Source organism: Prosopis cineraria, unplaced genomic scaffold (genome assembly GCF_029017545.1).
Source record: "Prosopis cineraria cultivar Desert tree isolate PC_DT_omini unplaced genomic scaffold, ASM2901754v1 PC4, whole genome shotgun sequence".
Taxonomy (NCBI): domain Eukaryota; kingdom Viridiplantae; phylum Streptophyta; class Magnoliopsida; order Fabales; family Fabaceae; genus Prosopis; species Prosopis cineraria.
In genome coordinates this window covers 6662056-6680707 of record NW_026555335.1, presented here as the reverse complement: position 1 = coordinate 6680707, position 18652 = coordinate 6662056, and the positions used below count along the sequence as shown (strand labels likewise).

Below are 18652 nucleotides of genomic sequence, written 5' to 3'. Positions count from 1 at the left end.
TTACCATGTGGTAATAATTAACCGAACAGAAATTCTCATTAACACCATACATTAAAATATCCTGACAAGTCATGCATCATTCAAATATCCAAACATAAATATATCCGAACAATAATATCTCATCATGATAAATAAAAATAAATTTTTAACCCACTTGGCAATGATTTCACGAAAGTATATACAGTATTTATTTTCAATAATTCATAATTTTTCCAAATAACAAAACAACACATAACCATTCACAAACACACCCATCACAACACATTAATAATGGTTACCTTGTGTCTTGAATAACAAGTTCCCCTTCACCACTCCTTTTTCACCACTATCTTTGTCAATATAATCTACATAATTATTTCACAATACTATATATTAATTTTACATTAAAATAAATAACTCTAATTTAAAGAGTTAGAAAGTCTTAGATCTATAATCCATATTAACACTAATTTAAGATTTATGCCTCATTTAACTTTCAAATTCTTTTCTAAAATTCTCGTACCCTAATGAACTATTTTTTTTCCTCAATTCACTTCTAGTATCACAATTTCATCCTTCTATATTCTAAAAATTCATCCAAAAATAAATTAAAAATTTTAGAATTATCCTGAAGCCTCAAATCACCTTTCTATAACCTCAAAAATACCTATTCATACTTAAATAAATATTTAATAATCATAGGTTTATCCCTACGTCTCAATTCCACATAAATTCAACCATATAGATCTAGATTTTAACTCAAAAATTCTTAAACATGAGTTTTAATCTTAAAAAAATATTCTATAATATTTTTTATATCCCTAAAAATTTTAACCTATATTTTTAATCCATCATATCATCAGATTAACTATCCTATAGATAAATCCTAATCAAAATATTTACTCTATCCTACAAAATAATCATATCACTAGAAAGCTAATATTATTTAGAAAATAACTATAAAATTAATTTTATAATTAAATAAATTTTTAAATGCTAATCTAAACAGGAAAGTTAGAACATATCTGAAGAAAAAGAAAATAATCCCCCCTTTCGAGAAAACGCCGAGCAACGTGAGAAGAAGAGAGAAAAATAATATAAAAATGGGATTGTGAGTACCAAAATTATATTAAAAAAAACTATAGGTTTGAATTTAATTATTCAAACCTTTGGGCCAAAAGTTGCAATTTTCTCTAAATTGCATCTTAGCCTCTCATGCTTCCTAATGCACACACCCCCTCCTTTTTATACATGAAGGCACCTCTTCTCTTCCCTCATCTAACCAATGTGGGACTTAGAAACAACAACCTTCCACCCCTTTTTTTTTGTTCCTTCTACCTTCTCTTTATTTTTTTCAACACATACATAAAAAAAATTATTTATGTATTATATCTTAACTAAATATTGCTTATGTGATTTTAAATTTAAATTTTTAAATTCATAATTAAATACCTATCCATAATATTATTTCTAAATAACCTCAAATAATATAAATTCCTATTATTATCATTTTTTTTCTCAAAACCTAAATTTCATAATTTTTTTATTATATAAAAAATCAGGATGTTACACAACACAATATATCAAGGGCCATTTGGTTAATTGGTTGATGGAGTTGAATTAATTTATCATATGATTTTGAATTTGAGTTTATGTAGTCATATTCAATATATATGTTAAAAGCATTCTCAATTTATCCATGAGAGTACCATTAGTAATAATGGTCTCACATAACAAGGGTTAATATTAGTAATAAGTTGGCATTTAAGAAGTCATGGATTGGGTGTTCTTTGAATTTCAAATTTTTTTCCCAAATAAAGCAATAACTAAACTTTTATCAAAAGGAAAACAAAATTTTAAATCCCTACATTTTACTCGCGTTTTATTACTAATCATTGCACTTTTTTCCTGTGTTTTGGGTCCATATGCTTTTATTTTTTATTATTTTAGGTTCCTTTATGAATAAAGTGTATGGACCTTGGAAGGACATAAAATAATAAAAAATAAAAGTGTAGATAACTAAAATATCAAAAAAAGTATAAAGACCAATAACAAAATATAAACAAAGTGTAAAGATCTAAAGTTATGTTTTTCCTTTTTCAAAACAAAGTTAATGAAGAGCTTATAAACCAGATGAAGTTTAAGGAGAGAAAAGTTTAACACAAAGATTTATATTAATTCAACCAAATCACATGATCTATATCTAATCTTCAATATCACATTTGAGATTTTACACTAAATTACAAACTTAAATTGAGTGTTTGCTATCCTAATACAACAACTAAAACAAATTCATCTTGAGTTTATTCAAATCCCCTTGCAAAGCTTTTATAACAAATAAAAAATTTAAAAAAACCTTTCCCTAAGATTTCATGATAAAAGAATGAGTGAACAAAGTATAAAAGAGCTGGCAGAAAATTAAAAGTCAAAAATCCTAAGTCGTAAAATACTTTTTATTTTAAATTTTATCGTGAAGCACAATAAAATGTTCATTATGATCATCAGTACATTTAAGACCATCAATTTAATTAATATAACAATATCAAGTTGGCCAAAAAAAATAAGAATATTAATATAAAACACCACTAATAAACAAACAAAATTTAATAAATTATACTTTTGGAAGTAATTTTTTATTCAAAATGCAGGAGATTTTATAATAATTAAATTTTTTTAAATTTTTTAATTATCATGAAAGTATTTAATATACTTATATAATTATTTAAAATTAAAGATAAAAAATACATCATATTTTTTATTTTATTAAAACAATTAACTTTTTTAAAGAGGTTTGAAGTAGTTAAAAGTATTTTACCGTAAGAATTAGAGGAGTATTACTTGAGATGTGAATTACATGATATACTAATGTTCTGCTCATCATAAAAATAAGTAGGGAGTACTAATTTTAATTAAATATTTGAATTATCCGAATGACACTTCCAAGGTGGCAAAGAAAAACTGACACGTCCAGGAAGTGCACTAGGGGTAGACTTAGTGTTACCACGTGGTCATCATCTTTACTGTCCAATATCTAAAGCAACATTGGACGGACTAGATTGATCTTGTTCGTGTGTTTGGAAGAAGAAATAGCGTGCGAAACATAAATGATCGGGCGCCTCCAGAAGGGAAACTAAGAGAGAATGCCACGCCATCATTGGCAAATCTCAGGCGTCCACGTGGTATTCCTTTGAATCTCCTGATGAATTCCTCCCTTAACACGAGAGAAACATGGCAATCTTTAATTTTGGCCACAAGAAACAGAGCAATTCCCTGAAGAAGAAAAGGCCAATTCCCACTTCGATTCTTAGGCTATGGAAGTTTCCGGTACCGTTCTCCAGCGGGTCTCCAACATCTACGGCGCCGGAACTGATAGCCTGCCTTTTCGTCGGCGACTAGCGTCCGGCGGGTCGGTGGCTGTGGGTGGCGATGGTGCTTGTTTAAATAGGCGCGTTCGGGATGTTGGGGTTTCGGTGAGGGCTAGATCGGATTCTGGATTTTATGACGATGGTCATCTCCAGTATTACCAGGCTTCTACTCCTAGGCGCGGTGGTAGGGACAAGCTAAAGGGTTCGGCAGTTCTGACGACTAAGAAGATGAAACTGCTCAAGGGCTTGTATAATGGCTTATCGATGGCCTCTGAATTAGGTTTCTCTTTGGATTCGGAAAAGCTTAATTTGTTGGAGGAGCTTCAGGGGAAGCTAACCTCAGTGAGTCTCTTGTTTTCACTCTTGCACTGCACATAACTCGGTTGATTTGTGGTGATCTTATTTTATTTTTTGGGAAGCAATTAACTTTGTGTTTTGGCACGTTTAAGATTGTAGTCTTATAAGTTCACTTCTAGTTCTCTGTCTGAGTGATGATCGACGTTGAATTGAAAAGTTGGGGGGATAGGGCAATAGGTTTATGAATTGTTAATACTTCATTAAGTATCTGTTTTTTCATGTTAGCCGGCAATACAAATGCATTTTAAGATTTGATAATTGGCGGAAGCGCAAAGATTTATCCGTAGAATAGAAATGTGCCATTTTAGTCCCTTTTTCTTGGAAAACAGATAAAAAACTATTATTAGGTTGTATGAACTTCAAGTCGTGGATGTTCAATGGATTGTGTTCCGTTATGTGTAAAATTGATGGAGCTCAGCTCCCCTTGCGTGTCATACTCTTATTTGTTCTTTCCTTACACAGGATGCTGCTGAGGTTTTACTGAAACAACTAGAACAACTTAGAGCAGAGAAGAAGGAAATGAAGAGGCTGAAGAAACAAGAGAAGGCCAAGCTAAAAGCCTCCAGGATGAAAACTGCGCCTGATTGTGAATCTTCATCTTCATCTGAATCAAGTGACAGCGATTGTGGAGAGGTGGTTGATATGCGCAGCCTGAGAGCAAATGCTGCCCTTGCCCTAGCAACAGCAGATCAATTACAGTCACCTGTTCAGGAGGCTGCTGTGCTCTCCCCACCGAGCTCTTTGTCTCAAGGAAAGACTACTAACGAGAACCTTTTTGAGCTTGATGCACATCATGCAAAAGAAATCCCTGCTGATCCTAATGTTATCAGCATCAATGTTGTCTCTAAAATTGACAGTATAGCAACAACTACCACTGCGCCTCAAAAGAGGATTGAAGTCTGCGTGGGCAACAAATGTAAAAAGTCAGGAGCTCCTGCATTGCTTCAAGAATTTGAGAGGGTTATGGGTGCTGAAGGTGCTGTTGTTGGTTGCAAGTGCATGGGGAAGTGCAAAAGCGGTCCCAATGTGAGGGTTCAAAACTCTGTTGAAGGTTTCACTGAGGTATTAAATAATGATTCTGTTCAGATTCCTGCTAACCCCCTCTACCTTGGGGTCTCTTTGGAGGACGTAGATGCTATTGTGACTAGTCTCTTTGGGGAGAATCAGAGCGATTCAGGTTCTGGTGCTGCTGCTACCCCTTGACGATCAATTTAAGCAACATAAAATAGTTATGCTAGTCAAGTGATGCGTTTGGATTAGTAGTTATGTTAATCAAGTGATGCGTTTGCATTAGTAGTTATGTCAATCAAGATGCGTTATGTTAATCAGGTGACGCGTTTGGATTAGTAGTTATGTCAATCAAGATGCGTTTGGATTAGTCCGGGCATCATGTGACCCCTTCTGCATCCATAGATCAGATAATTGCCCATATCGTAAATATTTACTTCGTTGTAACGCAGATGCCTGGACTTGGGTTGGTTATTTTCATTAAACTATGGTTTGGTAGTTTTCAACAGCTACACTGAACATGCTATTGGTGTTGTAATTGGAATCGAGGTTGCAATTTGCACATGGAATTTGGGTTGCGTGAACCCTAGTTTTTCTGATCTTATTTTTTCTGTGGGAGTTACTCAAATCTTCACGTTATTTGCTCATTGCTTAATCGTTCATGGATTCACATTTTCTGATGTCAACATCGATTAGAACTTTCAATAGTTGTACTGGGAACGCTTTTGTAGAAGTCTGCGTGGGCTCACGAGAAGATTAGTACATATTACTTGCGTCTCCGAAAAATAATATTTGTGCAACTTTCATCAAAATTTGAGTTAAAACATTCATGTAAACAAAATACTTTTGAAGGAATCAAAGATAGAGTCCTTTATGTAAAAGTCATACTAAAAATTCCTAAACCACAGGCATTCGAGTCTGATTTCCTTGTTCTACTCCCTTTTCCTTTTGTTTCTTTTTTCTTTTCTTAATTTTTTATTTTAAAAAATCTTGTAGTTATAGGGAACCAATGATAGCTAAGTGTACTGGAAATAATTCACAATCTTCAATATTCTAAATTTCTACTTAATGGAGTAACTTAAACAAAGGTGTCATTTATATGACAGTATGCCCCGTACATTCCCCACAGCAGTCAGCAGAGAAAGGACAAAAAGGACGGGAGGGGACGGGAAGAACAGACATAATTGCCTTTCTAATAATTGGTCATGATGCCTTGTGCCATCAAGTGGAGATCTACTCAAAAACGTGTCCTGGATAGTTGAGACATTCTAACCCTGTTTCCACCCAAGGTTTCTCAAAACTAATCCAACCACCAGCACCATCATTGTCATGGGGTTGTTCTAGCAACCTACTAATCCAAGCCTCCTTGTGTATAGATTTTAGCTGCATCCGCTTTATAAGGCCCTCTCTTGACTCTGATATATATTGGACAACTATCTTACTACAGCTTACATAAGCTTGAACCTTGAAAAGATTCAAAGCAGAAAGTCAAAGCATACATGTATGTACAAGAATCAATTGACCCCCTTTTGCAGAACTTGTCAGTGTCGGGGGCGTTTGAGGTTGGGCTGCTGTTCTGGCACATCCATGTTATTACATCTTTTCACAAAGGTGTCAAGAGTTTGCTGCTTTGCAGGGCTATTCCCTGGCTGATTGGCTGCGACTTTCATGGTGTTCTCATGGCCATCTAACATCTGATAGTTCAATTACTGGAATTCAGAATACTTCCCAGAAATGCCAATCTAAACTATATGATCCCTTTCAGTATATAAATCTTCCTCGAAATGAGATTTGGACTTCATATCATCTCAATTTATAGAAATGGCTATGTGGAAGATATACTTTTACTTCCCTTTTTGGTAAAATAATTATGTAAGCTCTCAAAGCAAAGAGATTTACCTGTCCCAAATTTTCCAATTTGCTCTGCACTACATCCCTATGAAGTAAATTACAAGAAAAATCAAAATATATTTAAAGGCATCAAATCGATGTCTAACCTAGAGCACCATATACACATGAACCTACCATATGATGTCATCGACTGTGTCATTTGCTAGCAAGTAGTATATATTTACCGAAGATACCTGTAAACAAGAACTAAGATGTTATAACTATCCATTGGGGACAGATCCTATAACTACAGATAATCTTATCACAGTTTCTTCAGATGTCCACACACAAGAAAAACTTTTCAAACCTGCACTTCTCAAGCTGTAAATGGAATGCTAGATTTTCTTTCTTGGTTAAGAACGCATGACCAAGCATCACAAAAAATTCTGGGGAAAAACTCGTTTCTGAATAAACAAGTGTCAAATTCTTGGAATGTCAGCAAAAGTACAAAGAGATCTAATTTATAATCCAGTTCTAGGGATTGGGATATATTTTCAACAGTTAAATCATTATACTCAATCCAATCAGAAATTATTTGTCTTAGAGCTCACCAATTCTAACAGAACAGTGAAGGTTCTAGCTAGGAGAAACTCCATATCAGTCAAGTGAAGCGCATTTAAAGTTACAGCAAAAACCAGTATTTGAATTAATCAAAGGCATAGAAGTTCAACTGGTTCTCATTCTTTCAATTTCCTGAACATACCTGGCCAATTCTATGAGCACGATCTTCAGCTTGAATTAGGTCACCTGGGGTCCAGGATAGTTCCGCAAAAATGACAGTACTTGCGGCAGTTAAAGTTAACCCAACTCCTCCAGCTTTGATAGATAGCTACAGGAGAACATAAAGAAATGTTGATTACAATATCGACTACCACTGTACACCAAAACAAGGGTCCAATTTAGCAAGCAGTCTAGCAGAGAAAATAGAAGAATAATTACAAAGAACAATATGCAAAGGAAACCATACCACAGCTGCCTTGATAGAATCCTTTTCCTGAAAATCTGTAACCAACGCTTGCCTAGATGCAGGGGCTGTGTTGCCATCAATGCGTATGCAACCCACCTTTTTTTTCTATAAATTTGGAACAATTTGTATGAATGTCAATTATTTCATGATAAGCCCAGTAAAGTCGAGTGATCTTACAATAAGAAAATCATATATTGAATCCATCATTGGCTGATGGTGTGCAAATATAAGAAACTTGCAACCTGCCTGCAACAATCATTAGATATTAGCATAACAAAAGGTAGGCAACAGAAATCACAAAAAGATGTCACCCATATTTATCAAGAATATATAATTATCTACCATAATAGTTAATGAGTCCCAAACTCAAGTGTTCGAGTTTAGGAAATATATTTCCATATTGAGTCATGCACTCTAGCTAAAATTGTAGGGGTCGTGATGTAGAACTAATAGCAAATAATCCTTGAAAAGGGGGAGGGGGAAGAGAGGGAATGCAGGGAGATGGAGAGAGAGAAGAAAAAAGGGAGGAAGAATAATTTCTTTTTGTAATTTGACAAACATTAAGGATGCATATAAGCAAGCACATGGGCAAAATGAGATACAAGAGAGCTGAAAACAGATCTCCCGTTTCTTTTCATACATTAAGTAGAAAATATTATCCTTAGATTCCTTTGAAAGACTTTAAGGAAAGGGGTACCTCAATAACAGTTCCCATATAATCAAGAACCGCTGGGATCTTGGCTTCAGCAGACTCAGTATATATCTGGAAATAAACAAATAAATATTAATAGTTTTTTTTTTTAACCAACAAAGTTTAAAGTTCAATCACATAAAATGATCATAATGATTTGGACAGACCATGCAAGGTAAAACATGCGATGTTATACTGAACAATTAAACTATTTTACACATGCCGTGGATCCCAAACTCAACTGCAGAACTCCTATCCTTACCTTGTTAATAAGATTCTTTTGAGTAAACTTAAGCGCTTCAGCCTCATCTTTTGATTTGGATGCCTTAATTTTGGCTTTAACAACCTCCAACTGCAAAAAGATGCATATAAGTTGGCTTACACTACCTCCACTGCCATATACAATACATGATTATTACCACTTCCATGTATATATTTAGCAAAACTTCAACACCGTGGTTCAAGAGAAAAATTAACCAGAGTCAAATTGCCTACAGGAAATAGAGTCTTCAGTCCTCATTAGGGCAACTTGTCCATGAACGGTGCACGATAGACACCAAAAAATAATGAACTCACAAGAAATATAAAATTAAGATGACATCAACAACCAACAAAGAGTCAAGATAAGGAAACCAGTTTACTGATAGGATATTGCACAATACCATACAATGCTTCTCAGTACAATACTCAATAATAAAATGAACTGAAAAAAATTACCAAGACACACAAGACAATAACCAATATTAGATAGTACTCCATTCGTTCCAATGTGTAGGATCTTGTTGGAGAATTTGCTTTGATCCTAAATGTAAGAGCTCAAGCTCTTTTGTCTCACATTTATTATTATTTTCCCAGACTACCCCTATTGATTGCAGAATGCATGCGATCAATAAGGATAGTTTCCAATGTAGATAATTAGAAGGGGTATTTTAGGGAATTACTGCACACTTTTTTGTAAATAACTAATTTAACTAATTTTCCTAATGTATGTAAGTTAGTTATCTAGCTCTTAAATTTAGGACAGGAGGGAGTAATTCAAAATATGAAATGTTGCTATCCTTAACCTCTCAAGATGCACAATAAATATGATCAGAGAATATTCAGTGTTAAAAATCCAAATACATTGAATTACCTCCCGAAATAAGGCATTGATTTGCTTCATGTCCTTGGCATCCAAATCTAGGAAGACCTGAGAATCAAGTTGACATTAAATAATTAACATTTAATTGAACACTTCCATCCAATTTGTATTTATAAACATGCAAGCAAGCACAGGCAAAAGTGCCCACAAAGAAGCACCCATGTTGCCAGACAAAAAATTTGTGTCAAAGAATCATTTTCTTTCCATAAACTTAAATGTAGAGACTGTTTGCACATGAACTAGACCCAAAACATATTATTCAATCCAATCAAAAAAATTTCTCCAAGAAAAAAACAAAAAGGGGAAAAAAGTTGCCAAAGCGCCCACAGGTGACCTCACAGATCAAAGGAATTTCTTTGCTTTAAACATGTTTCAACATCGAATTCTGGAAAGCAAACAATGGGATTTGTAAAAATATTATAGCTAGACATGTTGAGGTTGTCAACTTCTGTAAACTCTAGAACATACTTATGCCAATTTATGTTGAATATTAGAAAGTATTTTTAGGCAAAAGTAGTAAAATACACTTTCATGCAAATACAATAAAAATAAACACCAAGTGGGAGGAAAATCAAGTTTAAAAATGGCTACCGCAATGATTTAAAAATATTGAAATGGAAAATAATTAATTCGACCTAAGCCACCTAAGGATGCCTCTCAAGGACGTTATCAGACGGTCTTATTTTAAAAAAAGAAAAAGGAAAACTAAACAATCATATAAAATGTACAGGTATGAGGCCATTACTAAGGTCCGCCACTGCCATTCCAACTGAAAGGAGCACTGTCTTCCATCTTTCTCCCACCCCATCCCCCTCCTTGACACCCAAAGTCTTCTTGCTCAGACTTTTTCTTCTGCCAAACTATTCCCACTCTAACCAGTACTGGAGTAAATGTGGCTACTATTGCATTGTTTACCCAAGCCAGCGCCAAGATGTTGCTTGTCCCACATCAAGCATGGCTATATCGAAAATATACCATAGAGAAAAGATTGAAACTAAAAGAATAAAATAATTAAATTTGGCACATTTTGGACATGTCAAAGCCAAAGCAGCTCCACACACACACACACACACACACACACACACACAGAAGTTGTGCTTCACATGTATGCATTCAAAAAAAATAAATAAATAAATAACTCAAGGTTCCAGTTATAATATCTGATAGCCAGCTGGCCATCTGGGGAAAAATAATGATATTAACTCAAGTATGCAGCAATAAACAAGCAATCATTACATCACAGGCTAGCAAGTCTGCAACCAGGTTAGATAGTGATAGTTATACTTACCTGTTGCCTGCGTTTTACAGGAAGTTGAGAAAGAACATCCTTTTTAAGCCTGCGAATCATCACTGTTGCCTTCATCAAATTGTGCAATTCTTCATGATTACTTGCACCTTGGTATAGTCCAAATAATCCCTGGATGGCCAATATAATAACAAAATGTGGACAAAATCTGACATAAAATTCATAACGGAAAAAGCGCTGGCTAGTTTAAAGAATCTTATCTGTGTGCTAAAAGAAATAACTTACACCCTTGCAGTATCTGTTACCATATTCATGGACGTTTTTATAAACATCAGGATACAATGCTTCCAGCTGTAGAGCACAATTCCAAATAATATGATAAGATGTGAAGATTCCAACAATGCCAAACATCAATAAGGTTTTTTCTTTCTCCCCCCCCCCTCTCTCTCTCTTGGTGGATGGAACCATTAACAAGGTATTACATCTGAAATAAATTGGAAGAGAACATACCTGCTTGAATAGTTCAATTGGTCGGGACAAGGCAGGAGTTCCACTAAGCAACATTGCATATTGAGCTTTCTGACAATGTTACAATACACATTGAGTTTTGGCAAAAAAAAAAAAAAAAACATACGAAAGATAGAGAGATTGATATTAAGCTGTCTGACTCTGTTGCGACTCTAGAATTTAAAAAGCAGGTTAAAACAGAAAGTCCCAACAGGATGTTTCACTTTCACATATGAAACCAGGATTTCTTTCAAGGAGGACGGCAATAAAGGTTTTGAAAAATTCTTTTATTTACATTATCCTGAGGGTCAATATGCTACTTAAAAAAAGGGTAACAATTGCCAAAGTACATTATCATCTCTTAGCACCGCAATTCCAGTCTGCAAGATGAGTAAAAATTAATTGTAATGGATCAATCTACAAAGGCCATTATCTATTCTCTACTCTAGGTATAATTCCATCCTGTGCGCTTAGGAAAAAAAAAAAAATAGCTGCAATTGCAATAGAATCAATCTACTAAGATCATTATTCTGCAAAAAATAGAATTATAGTGACTAATGATACTTATTATGGGGCTCATCTATAAAGAAAAAAGGATAAAGGACGCATTTGTTTAAGCTTAAAAAACATGATTTATTCTTTCGATATTTTTATGTAAAGAAGACATTATTTTATGTTTTAAAGTGCTTAAAAATGAAAAGGCACATTTTATTTTAAAGTGCTCCTCAAAATAGTAAGAAGCTACCCAAAGTATCTTCTTAAAATAATTAAAAATCTGTTTTTCATATATTCCAATTATTCTTAAAAGCTTAAACAAACAACCTAATACTTCTTATACATGGACCATTTTCTAAGAAAAAAGGATTTAAAAAATATTTTTTTCTTTTTTAAACAAAGTGACTTGTTTCCCAAAAAAAAAAAAAATAGAAATGATGAAACAAACGGACTAGCCCAAAATCACGTGCTTGTAAATTTGAAATACCTTTAGCCATTGAAATTTGCTTGAATTGATTCCTAAGAAACAATTAATGAAAGCACAAGGCAAAGCATAAAAAATAGCAGAAGCCACTACAGCTTTCTTATTATTCGTGAACAGAAATTACTATGAACTAGATTAGAACTACAACAAAAGTCAGCAGCAAATTAAATTTCAGTAATGCATACAACAAGGAATATAGCTATTTAGAAAGCAAACAAATGTGTCTCAAGTTTCAACAAACAGTGGGATTTTAAATCCATTAACTATGAGGTTAGTATAAAAATAAAGATACCAGAAGCAAGCATGCCATTGTAATTGTGGTTTTCGAGATTAGAATACCTTTATAACTGGAAGAGAAGCAGTAGTTCTCTTTGCTTGAGCATTTTTTAGAAAGTGTGACTCATCTGCAATCACTACCTGAATGAAGTACTTCATTAATGAGAACGTTTATGAACCTAATCAGGAAAAAAAATTCAAAGACCAACTTGGGAAACACCCAAGAAGCAAAAGTTGGTGCACAACTACTACAGAACCAAAGACTGCTTCAGGGAAAGTTGGGATATCACATCTTACATCCCAATAACAAAATTAGCAAACGTAAATGGAAATATTATCTATTGGCTCAATTCACTTCTTATATAAATGTCAAACACTACAATAAGAAATGAAAATAAGCCAAAATTCACTTCTAAGTTTTGATCCCTAAGGTTTCACTCAAGATTCATTTAAGTCCGAAAAATTTATCTTGGCTTAACATAGTCAAAGTTTCAAAAAGGGTTTAATATTGTTCCTGTCCCAAAGACCAGTTCACTCATACTTAAACTCATTCCTTTTCTTTTTTTCTCTTTTTTTGCTTCCAACTGATTATGGGATTCAAGTGAATTGAACCTAATTGCACAAACACGTGGAATTGATGATGGAGATGAAATTTTGGGCATATAATGATTAGAAGAGGCAAAATGGTGTCATCTAGGTCTGAGTTCAATTTTAGTGGCCATGTTAGCATCTTCAACCAAACTATTACATCACACATGATGCCACATCAAACACTAAGTTTACGACATCAAGGAAAAAGATCCTTATTAAACTTTAACAACTATATTAATATTGAACAAAAAAATTCAAGGACTAACACAAAATTTCAGAGGCCAAAAATGAATGTTGACTAAAAATAATTGCCATTTAAATTTTCTCCATAATAGACTGAATTCTATGCATCTGATAGGCAATCTCAAATTAGAGATATAAATGGTAAAATAGTAAAACATACAGCCATTAAAATGCCATTTTGGGTTGAATGGTTTGGAATCATTTTCAGTTAATGAAACAACCAATATACATAATTGCAAAAATCAAATCTGAAAGAAGCAAGGAAATTATCAAATTTTACATCCCCATAGCTCTCAACAATCTTAGAAAAAATCAACTCACTTTTTCAATCAAGTAACCCTTTAACAGTCTAGCATAATGCAATATTGATCATAATGAACCTTCCAAGTTACAAACATGACAGGTTACTTCGAATTTAATGTTTCAGCAGTCATTTCACAAATCATGACACAGGTATATATAAGAGATTCTTCTATTTAGAAACCTCATTACTTTCTAAAAGGAAATCAAAAGCAGAACTACGGTGGAAGTCAGAATAATTCAATAACCGGATGGCTCTAATGGTCTAACCTTAAAGTCAGATGCCACAAGCATATTCTGTAGCTTTGGAACCAGATCGTAGGAGATGATGTTGAACACTCCATCTAGATGGATGCTGTTTTTTGTATTTGAAGATACTATAGTGAAGCCTCCTTTATTTGATCCACCACTTTGAGATAGCACAACCTACTCAATATAACAAATCAGTAAAGAGTGTTTACAAGAAGGAAGATATTATGTTTTACATAGAGTTAAAAAAACTAGAACCAAAAAAAGAAAAGAAGGAGGAGGTTCACTGCAGTTTTCAGACAAAATCAGAAGGCAGTAAGAGAGAGAAACGATACAAATAGTACAGAGATAACATACAAGTATATCTGATGAAGGAATATTCAGCCATTGTTGAATCATCTGGATGAGAGCAAAAATGTAAGTGCATCTTTCACAAACGCACCTTCTTTCAGAAGATAAGAAATGGAGCTATACAAATATCCTTACAGAAGCCCATTGCAACCGTAATGAAGATGGTGCAAGTATGAGCACAGGCCATGACTCAGAAATGCATGAAGTTACAGCAATGGCCTGCAGAAGACATGATAAATTAGACAGGAACACAAAGTATGGTATTCCTCCTCTGTATGCCTAACTTCCTTTCTCTAAAATATGGTATTCCTCCCCACATCGAAAAGTAGTCACGGTCATAACATCCAAGAAATGTGGATCATCACTCAAGTTGGCAGCTAAAACTTGAATCATAGAAACAGAAGCTAAGTGATATCTAGCCAATAAACTCATAAGCATCTCTCATATGCTGGTATTTGCTTAAGATTCTAACAATTTGACCATATCAACCAACAAATTGTGGAAAATCCATGTGTAAGGAGACAGTACCAATGAAAATGCAAAGTACAGGACAAAGGCAATAGCTGGTAAATGATTACATTCACAATACAAGATTGTAGTGAGCGCAGAAGCATCTAGTATGACATCAACCTAGAGTAAATTAAAATTAAGGAACTTATATCAAATTGCTGGCTTTGATAAATAGTTAATTGCCTGCAAAGTTTTCCCTAGTCCCATTTCATCAGCTAAAAGAGCTCGCCCTCCATGCTGCAATATAAACCTGAAAGAATAACAAATCAATAAAAACTAAAATTGAAGGCATACAAGAGCAAATTTGAAAAATGTGTGTAGAAACTATATACCTAATCCCTTCTCGCTGAAATGGCAAAAGTTTTGATTCAACATAGCTAGGGATCTTGTCATATCGATCTTTTTGAAAAGACAGCCAAAGATAGCAGCATAAGAAACTTGGCAGAAAAAAAAAAGGAAATACATTTCTATAGCTATTGTAGATGCAAGAAATGAAGAATCAAACACTCAACTTTTACCTCGAAGATCAGGCACAGCAGATGCAGCAGCAATGGCCCGGTGCACTAGGGGGTCTAGGTTATCAACCTGTAAAAGTAAATGAGAATAACATCTTAAGAAAACTAAAGGAACAAAATATCTCGGGCCATATTTATATAAAATCTAAAATTTAACTGATGTTCTCACACCACATTATTCATAAACAGAATCATTACAAAAATTTCTTAGATGTGTTATCTCTAGCATTTAACTTCATCGCTCCCTGTAAATGAAATAATTACCCTTTATTCAATCAGGTCTTATATGCTAACAATTTTGTTTTTAAATTGTAAGATTAAAAGTGAATTGATTGAGAAGTTGAATCTACATTAGCAAGGCTTATTTATGCAATGTTGCAAAATACTGGCCACAGCCGCCCAATTATAAAGGTAATGAAACTAGCAGAGGCTACTACCTGAACATTATTACCAGAAATTTCAGCGAGAACCTTTTCAGCTGCTGACAAAGAAGATAGTGGGAACATCCATAACCTACAGGCTCAAAACATTTTGTAATGCTATAGCTTCATAATAGCCAATACAGAGTACGCAGTGTTGCTTCCTGAGTTACCATAAACCTAATAGAACATACACACATTCAACAGAGAAGGAGAAAGCAAAAGAAACAGAGTAACAAACCTTTCTCTTGCATTCCAAGTAGACTTGGGGACTCTCCTTATAGCAGCTATTACTGCCTGGTACAAAATGAAGACTAAAGCATGAGCCAAAAAACATGTGCATGTCTGTATATGGTCAGATACTAAGTGATATGCCGAATCACTATGGTACTGAAAATATATTAAATTCTATTATTCAACACTAGCCAATATACCTGGTTATATTGAAACTTTGCCGCAATATCTCCACAGGAATGAAGAAACAGTTTAACAGAAACCTTTGGAATTTCTGTTGAATGATCATCTGATTGCAAGCAAAGTCGGATATTCAGATGAAACCAACGGATAACCAGTTTAAAAACAAGTAAAATAAAATTACAACAACAACAAAAACAAAGGAAATAGCCATAATATTTAGTTATTTACAATCAAGGGCAAATCTAGAACAATATTGCCACAAAATATTTCTCGTTTTACTATGTGCCGGCTAAATGGAAGAAGGAAGGCCAAACAGAATAATTTGTCCACAAGAAGACCAGTGGAAGAAGTGATAAACAAAGAGTAAAAAATGGCGAAACCAATTTGAAGAAGAACATGATTAAGTATAAATTTGCAGGGAAATTTGAACTTAAAACAATGGAGAAATAGAAGAATACCGTTGTTTGTTCCTGATTTTGATGACGAGGGTAACGCTCTAGACTGTGGAGACAAAGCTTCTACCTGTCGTGATACAAAAACAAATGCATGGAGCAACTGAAAATACCAAACAAATGCTGCTCTTATAATAATTGAATACTGAATAGGCATAAACAGACGATGCTAATAACCAGCATAACAACAAATTTCAAGGGCCACAGCAAAATAACAATCCCTTGTAACAACAAAATAAGCAATCATTCCAAAATAATACAGCAGTCGCATGACCCGGGAAAAAAATTGAACCACGAAATGGGAAGAATAATACGACACGGGGGGAAAGAATGTAACTTTACTCTTTCAGGACGAGAATCAGAAATGGGTTTTGCAGGGGATCGTTCCAAGTCTTTGCCATGAGGTTTTGCAGAATGCTGTTGGTGTACATTCACTCGTTGACTGTTGGAAGGAGTGGAAGAAGAAACAAACGCAGAGCAAGAGGGGTTGCGTAGTTGTGCAATCTTTTGGAAGGCGTCTTTTTCGAGATAATCAAGATCCTCTGCGCTCAGGTCCCAGTCGTCCAGTTCCATAGTTGATAGTTCTCAGGGAAGCTTTTCCTCTCAAACCCACTCTTTCGAATTTTGATTTGCCTTATTGCTGGCTGCGTTTTTTTATTTTATAATTTTCGCTTCGCGGTTTGAAATGAGGATTTGGCTCCCTGTCAGATGTCCTGCCCTCGCCGCTCGTCAGTTTTCTTTGACGTTCCCTTGTCTCGTGTCGTCCAATGCGCACAATCTGTACCGCGAACGTGATCCAATGACTAGGCACGTGCATATCTGGAAACGACATCGTTTTGTTGACAAGCAATGCTCACTTATAATTGGGTTGAATGTCGAAAATGCCTTAAAATTTCTTTGTGAGAGACGCATGGTAGCTTAAACTTTTCTTTAAACAATATTATTTTAAAACTTTTAAAAATTGTATAATATTTCCCCCACTGTTAGCCCAGATACGTTGATTGTTAAATCTCTTCTTTGACCCAAAATTAACAGGTGTTATGTTTAAGTGTTTCTTCCTCTTCTTCTTCAATGGAAATTGAAACCATCCTCTCCTTCCCTCTCTTCATCATCAAGAGCAGTGTCTGTGCTTACCAGCTCAAGTTCCTTCCCTTCCTTTAAGAAGTCCCTCCTAAATATCCCGCAAGTTTCTCACTCACCATTCAGCCTTGGCCACCATCCATGATGACCCCGACATGTCCCCTGACTTCCCTTAGCTTTTCCTCTTCTAATAAGGCTTTCCTTCGCAAGTTTCTCCCTCGCAACAACCTCAACGCTAACTCTGACTTTGACAAATCTTTGGCAATCCCTCTGTTTAGATTTCATGATTCCTTCTTCTCAACTTAGATCACCGACCTCATGTTGCTGAGCTTGCGCTGGTGCCAGGTGCTTCATCCTTGACCACAATTTCGCTCGACATCATCTCGACCTCGTCTCGTCTGTTTTTGTCATCTAGATAGTGGGTACTAGTTTGTATCTTGTTCCTCATCTCATTTGAGTACTGATCATCATGTGATTTATGGCTTCAATTTTTTCAGATCGAGTGGGTATTACCATGCTAGTCTGGGGTCCATTTGTTTGCCTCCCCCTCCTTGAATAATCTTGCTTCAACGATTTTTTTTCCTGGTTGAAAAGTTGCTCTATTTTGTGATAATCTACAATCACATAAACTTATTGTAAAATGAATGAAGGAAAACAATAGGAGTTGAGAAGCTTCAACAACCTTAGTGAGGGTTAGCTAAGTGTATGTTTCTTATGACTATGGATTCTAAGCTGCAAGAATATAAACTTTTTGATCAACTGAAGAAGAAGAAACATTTAGAGAATGACATGTGTTAATTTTGGATCAAAGGTTGAGATTTAACAATTAACATATTTGGGTTAACAGTGAGGGCAATTTTATGCCCTTTTTAAAAGTTTCAGGATAATATTATCCTAAAAAAAAGTTTCAAATACCAAGTCTCTCATAAAAAAGTTTTAAAACATTTTTATCCTTTTTTATAATTTATTCACTCATCATGGTCGCTATAGGAGTTCTAGACTTCTATTTTTTCAAGGCAATTAGACAAAAATATTCAATAAATTATTTACCTCGAGCATCTATTAACCTAAAGTGAGAAAAAAAATACTTGAATGTTCATGAAATTTTTTTTTTGTATT

General features: G+C 34.5%; 2 protein-coding genes across 4 annotated transcripts; one reads left to right on the top strand and one right to left on the bottom strand.

Moving 5' to 3' along the window:
* The first annotated feature begins 3216 nt into the window (after positions 1-3216).
* LOC129308149 (diacylglycerol O-acyltransferase 3) lies at positions 3217-5313 on the top strand. Its single transcript, XM_054949184.1, has 2 exons — positions 3217-3686; positions 4164-5313. Exons 1-2 carry the CDS (start codon positions 3291-3293, stop codon positions 4902-4904), a joined length of 1137 nt encoding a protein of 378 aa, XP_054805159.1. The 5' UTR covers positions 3217-3290; the 3' UTR covers positions 4905-5313.
* A 428-nt stretch (positions 5314-5741) lies between these two features.
* On the bottom strand, positions 5742-17197 carry LOC129308148 (uncharacterized). 3 transcript variants are annotated; one of them, XM_054949183.1, is made up of 25 exons: positions 16796-17197; positions 16460-16523; positions 16019-16107; positions 15826-15881; positions 15603-15678; positions 15169-15235; positions 14983-15049; positions 14834-14900; positions 14276-14359; positions 14147-14188; positions 13811-13966; positions 12470-12547; positions 11155-11223; positions 10930-10995; positions 10687-10815; positions 9390-9446; positions 8520-8609; positions 8264-8329; positions 7744-7812; positions 7567-7671; positions 7303-7428; positions 6735-6793; positions 6609-6645; positions 6209-6403; positions 5742-6124 (listed from the first exon to the last, which is right to left on the bottom strand). In XM_054949183.1, the coding sequence occupies exons 1-24, from the start codon at positions 17024-17026 to the stop codon at positions 6251-6253; spliced, it is 2103 nt and encodes a 700-aa protein (XP_054805158.1). In that variant the 5' UTR covers positions 17027-17197; the 3' UTR covers positions 5742-6124; positions 6209-6250. The 3 variants fall into 3 exon arrangements, 2 of the variants coding, with proteins under 2 accessions (XP_054805158.1, XP_054805157.1); XR_008592551.1 differs by lacking the exon at positions 5742-6124 and adding an exon at positions 6907-7003 and having other exon boundaries at positions 6361-6403; XM_054949182.1 differs by having other exon boundaries at positions 5742-6403.
* Between the last annotated feature and the right edge of the window lie 1455 nt (positions 17198-18652).

Coding starts and splice junctions, on each gene's coding strand:
- LOC129308148 (XM_054949182.1), bottom strand. CDS start 17,026: ATGGAACTGGACGACTGGGACCTGAGCGCAGAGGATCTTGATTATCTC. Junction 16,108..16,459: donor AAAATCAGGAACAAACAACG/GTATTCTTCTAT, acceptor GCTTGCAATCAG/ATGATCATTCAACAGAAATT. Junction 6,794..7,302: donor GTGCTCATAGAATTGGCCAG/GTATGTTCAGGA, acceptor TCTTGTTTACAG/GTATCTTCGGTAAATATATA.
- LOC129308149 (XM_054949184.1), top strand. CDS start 3,291: ATGGAAGTTTCCGGTACCGTTCTCCAGCGGGTCTCCAACATCTACGGC. Junction 3,687..4,163: donor TTCAGGGGAAGCTAACCTCA/GTGAGTCTCTTG, acceptor TTCCTTACACAG/GATGCTGCTGAGGTTTTACT.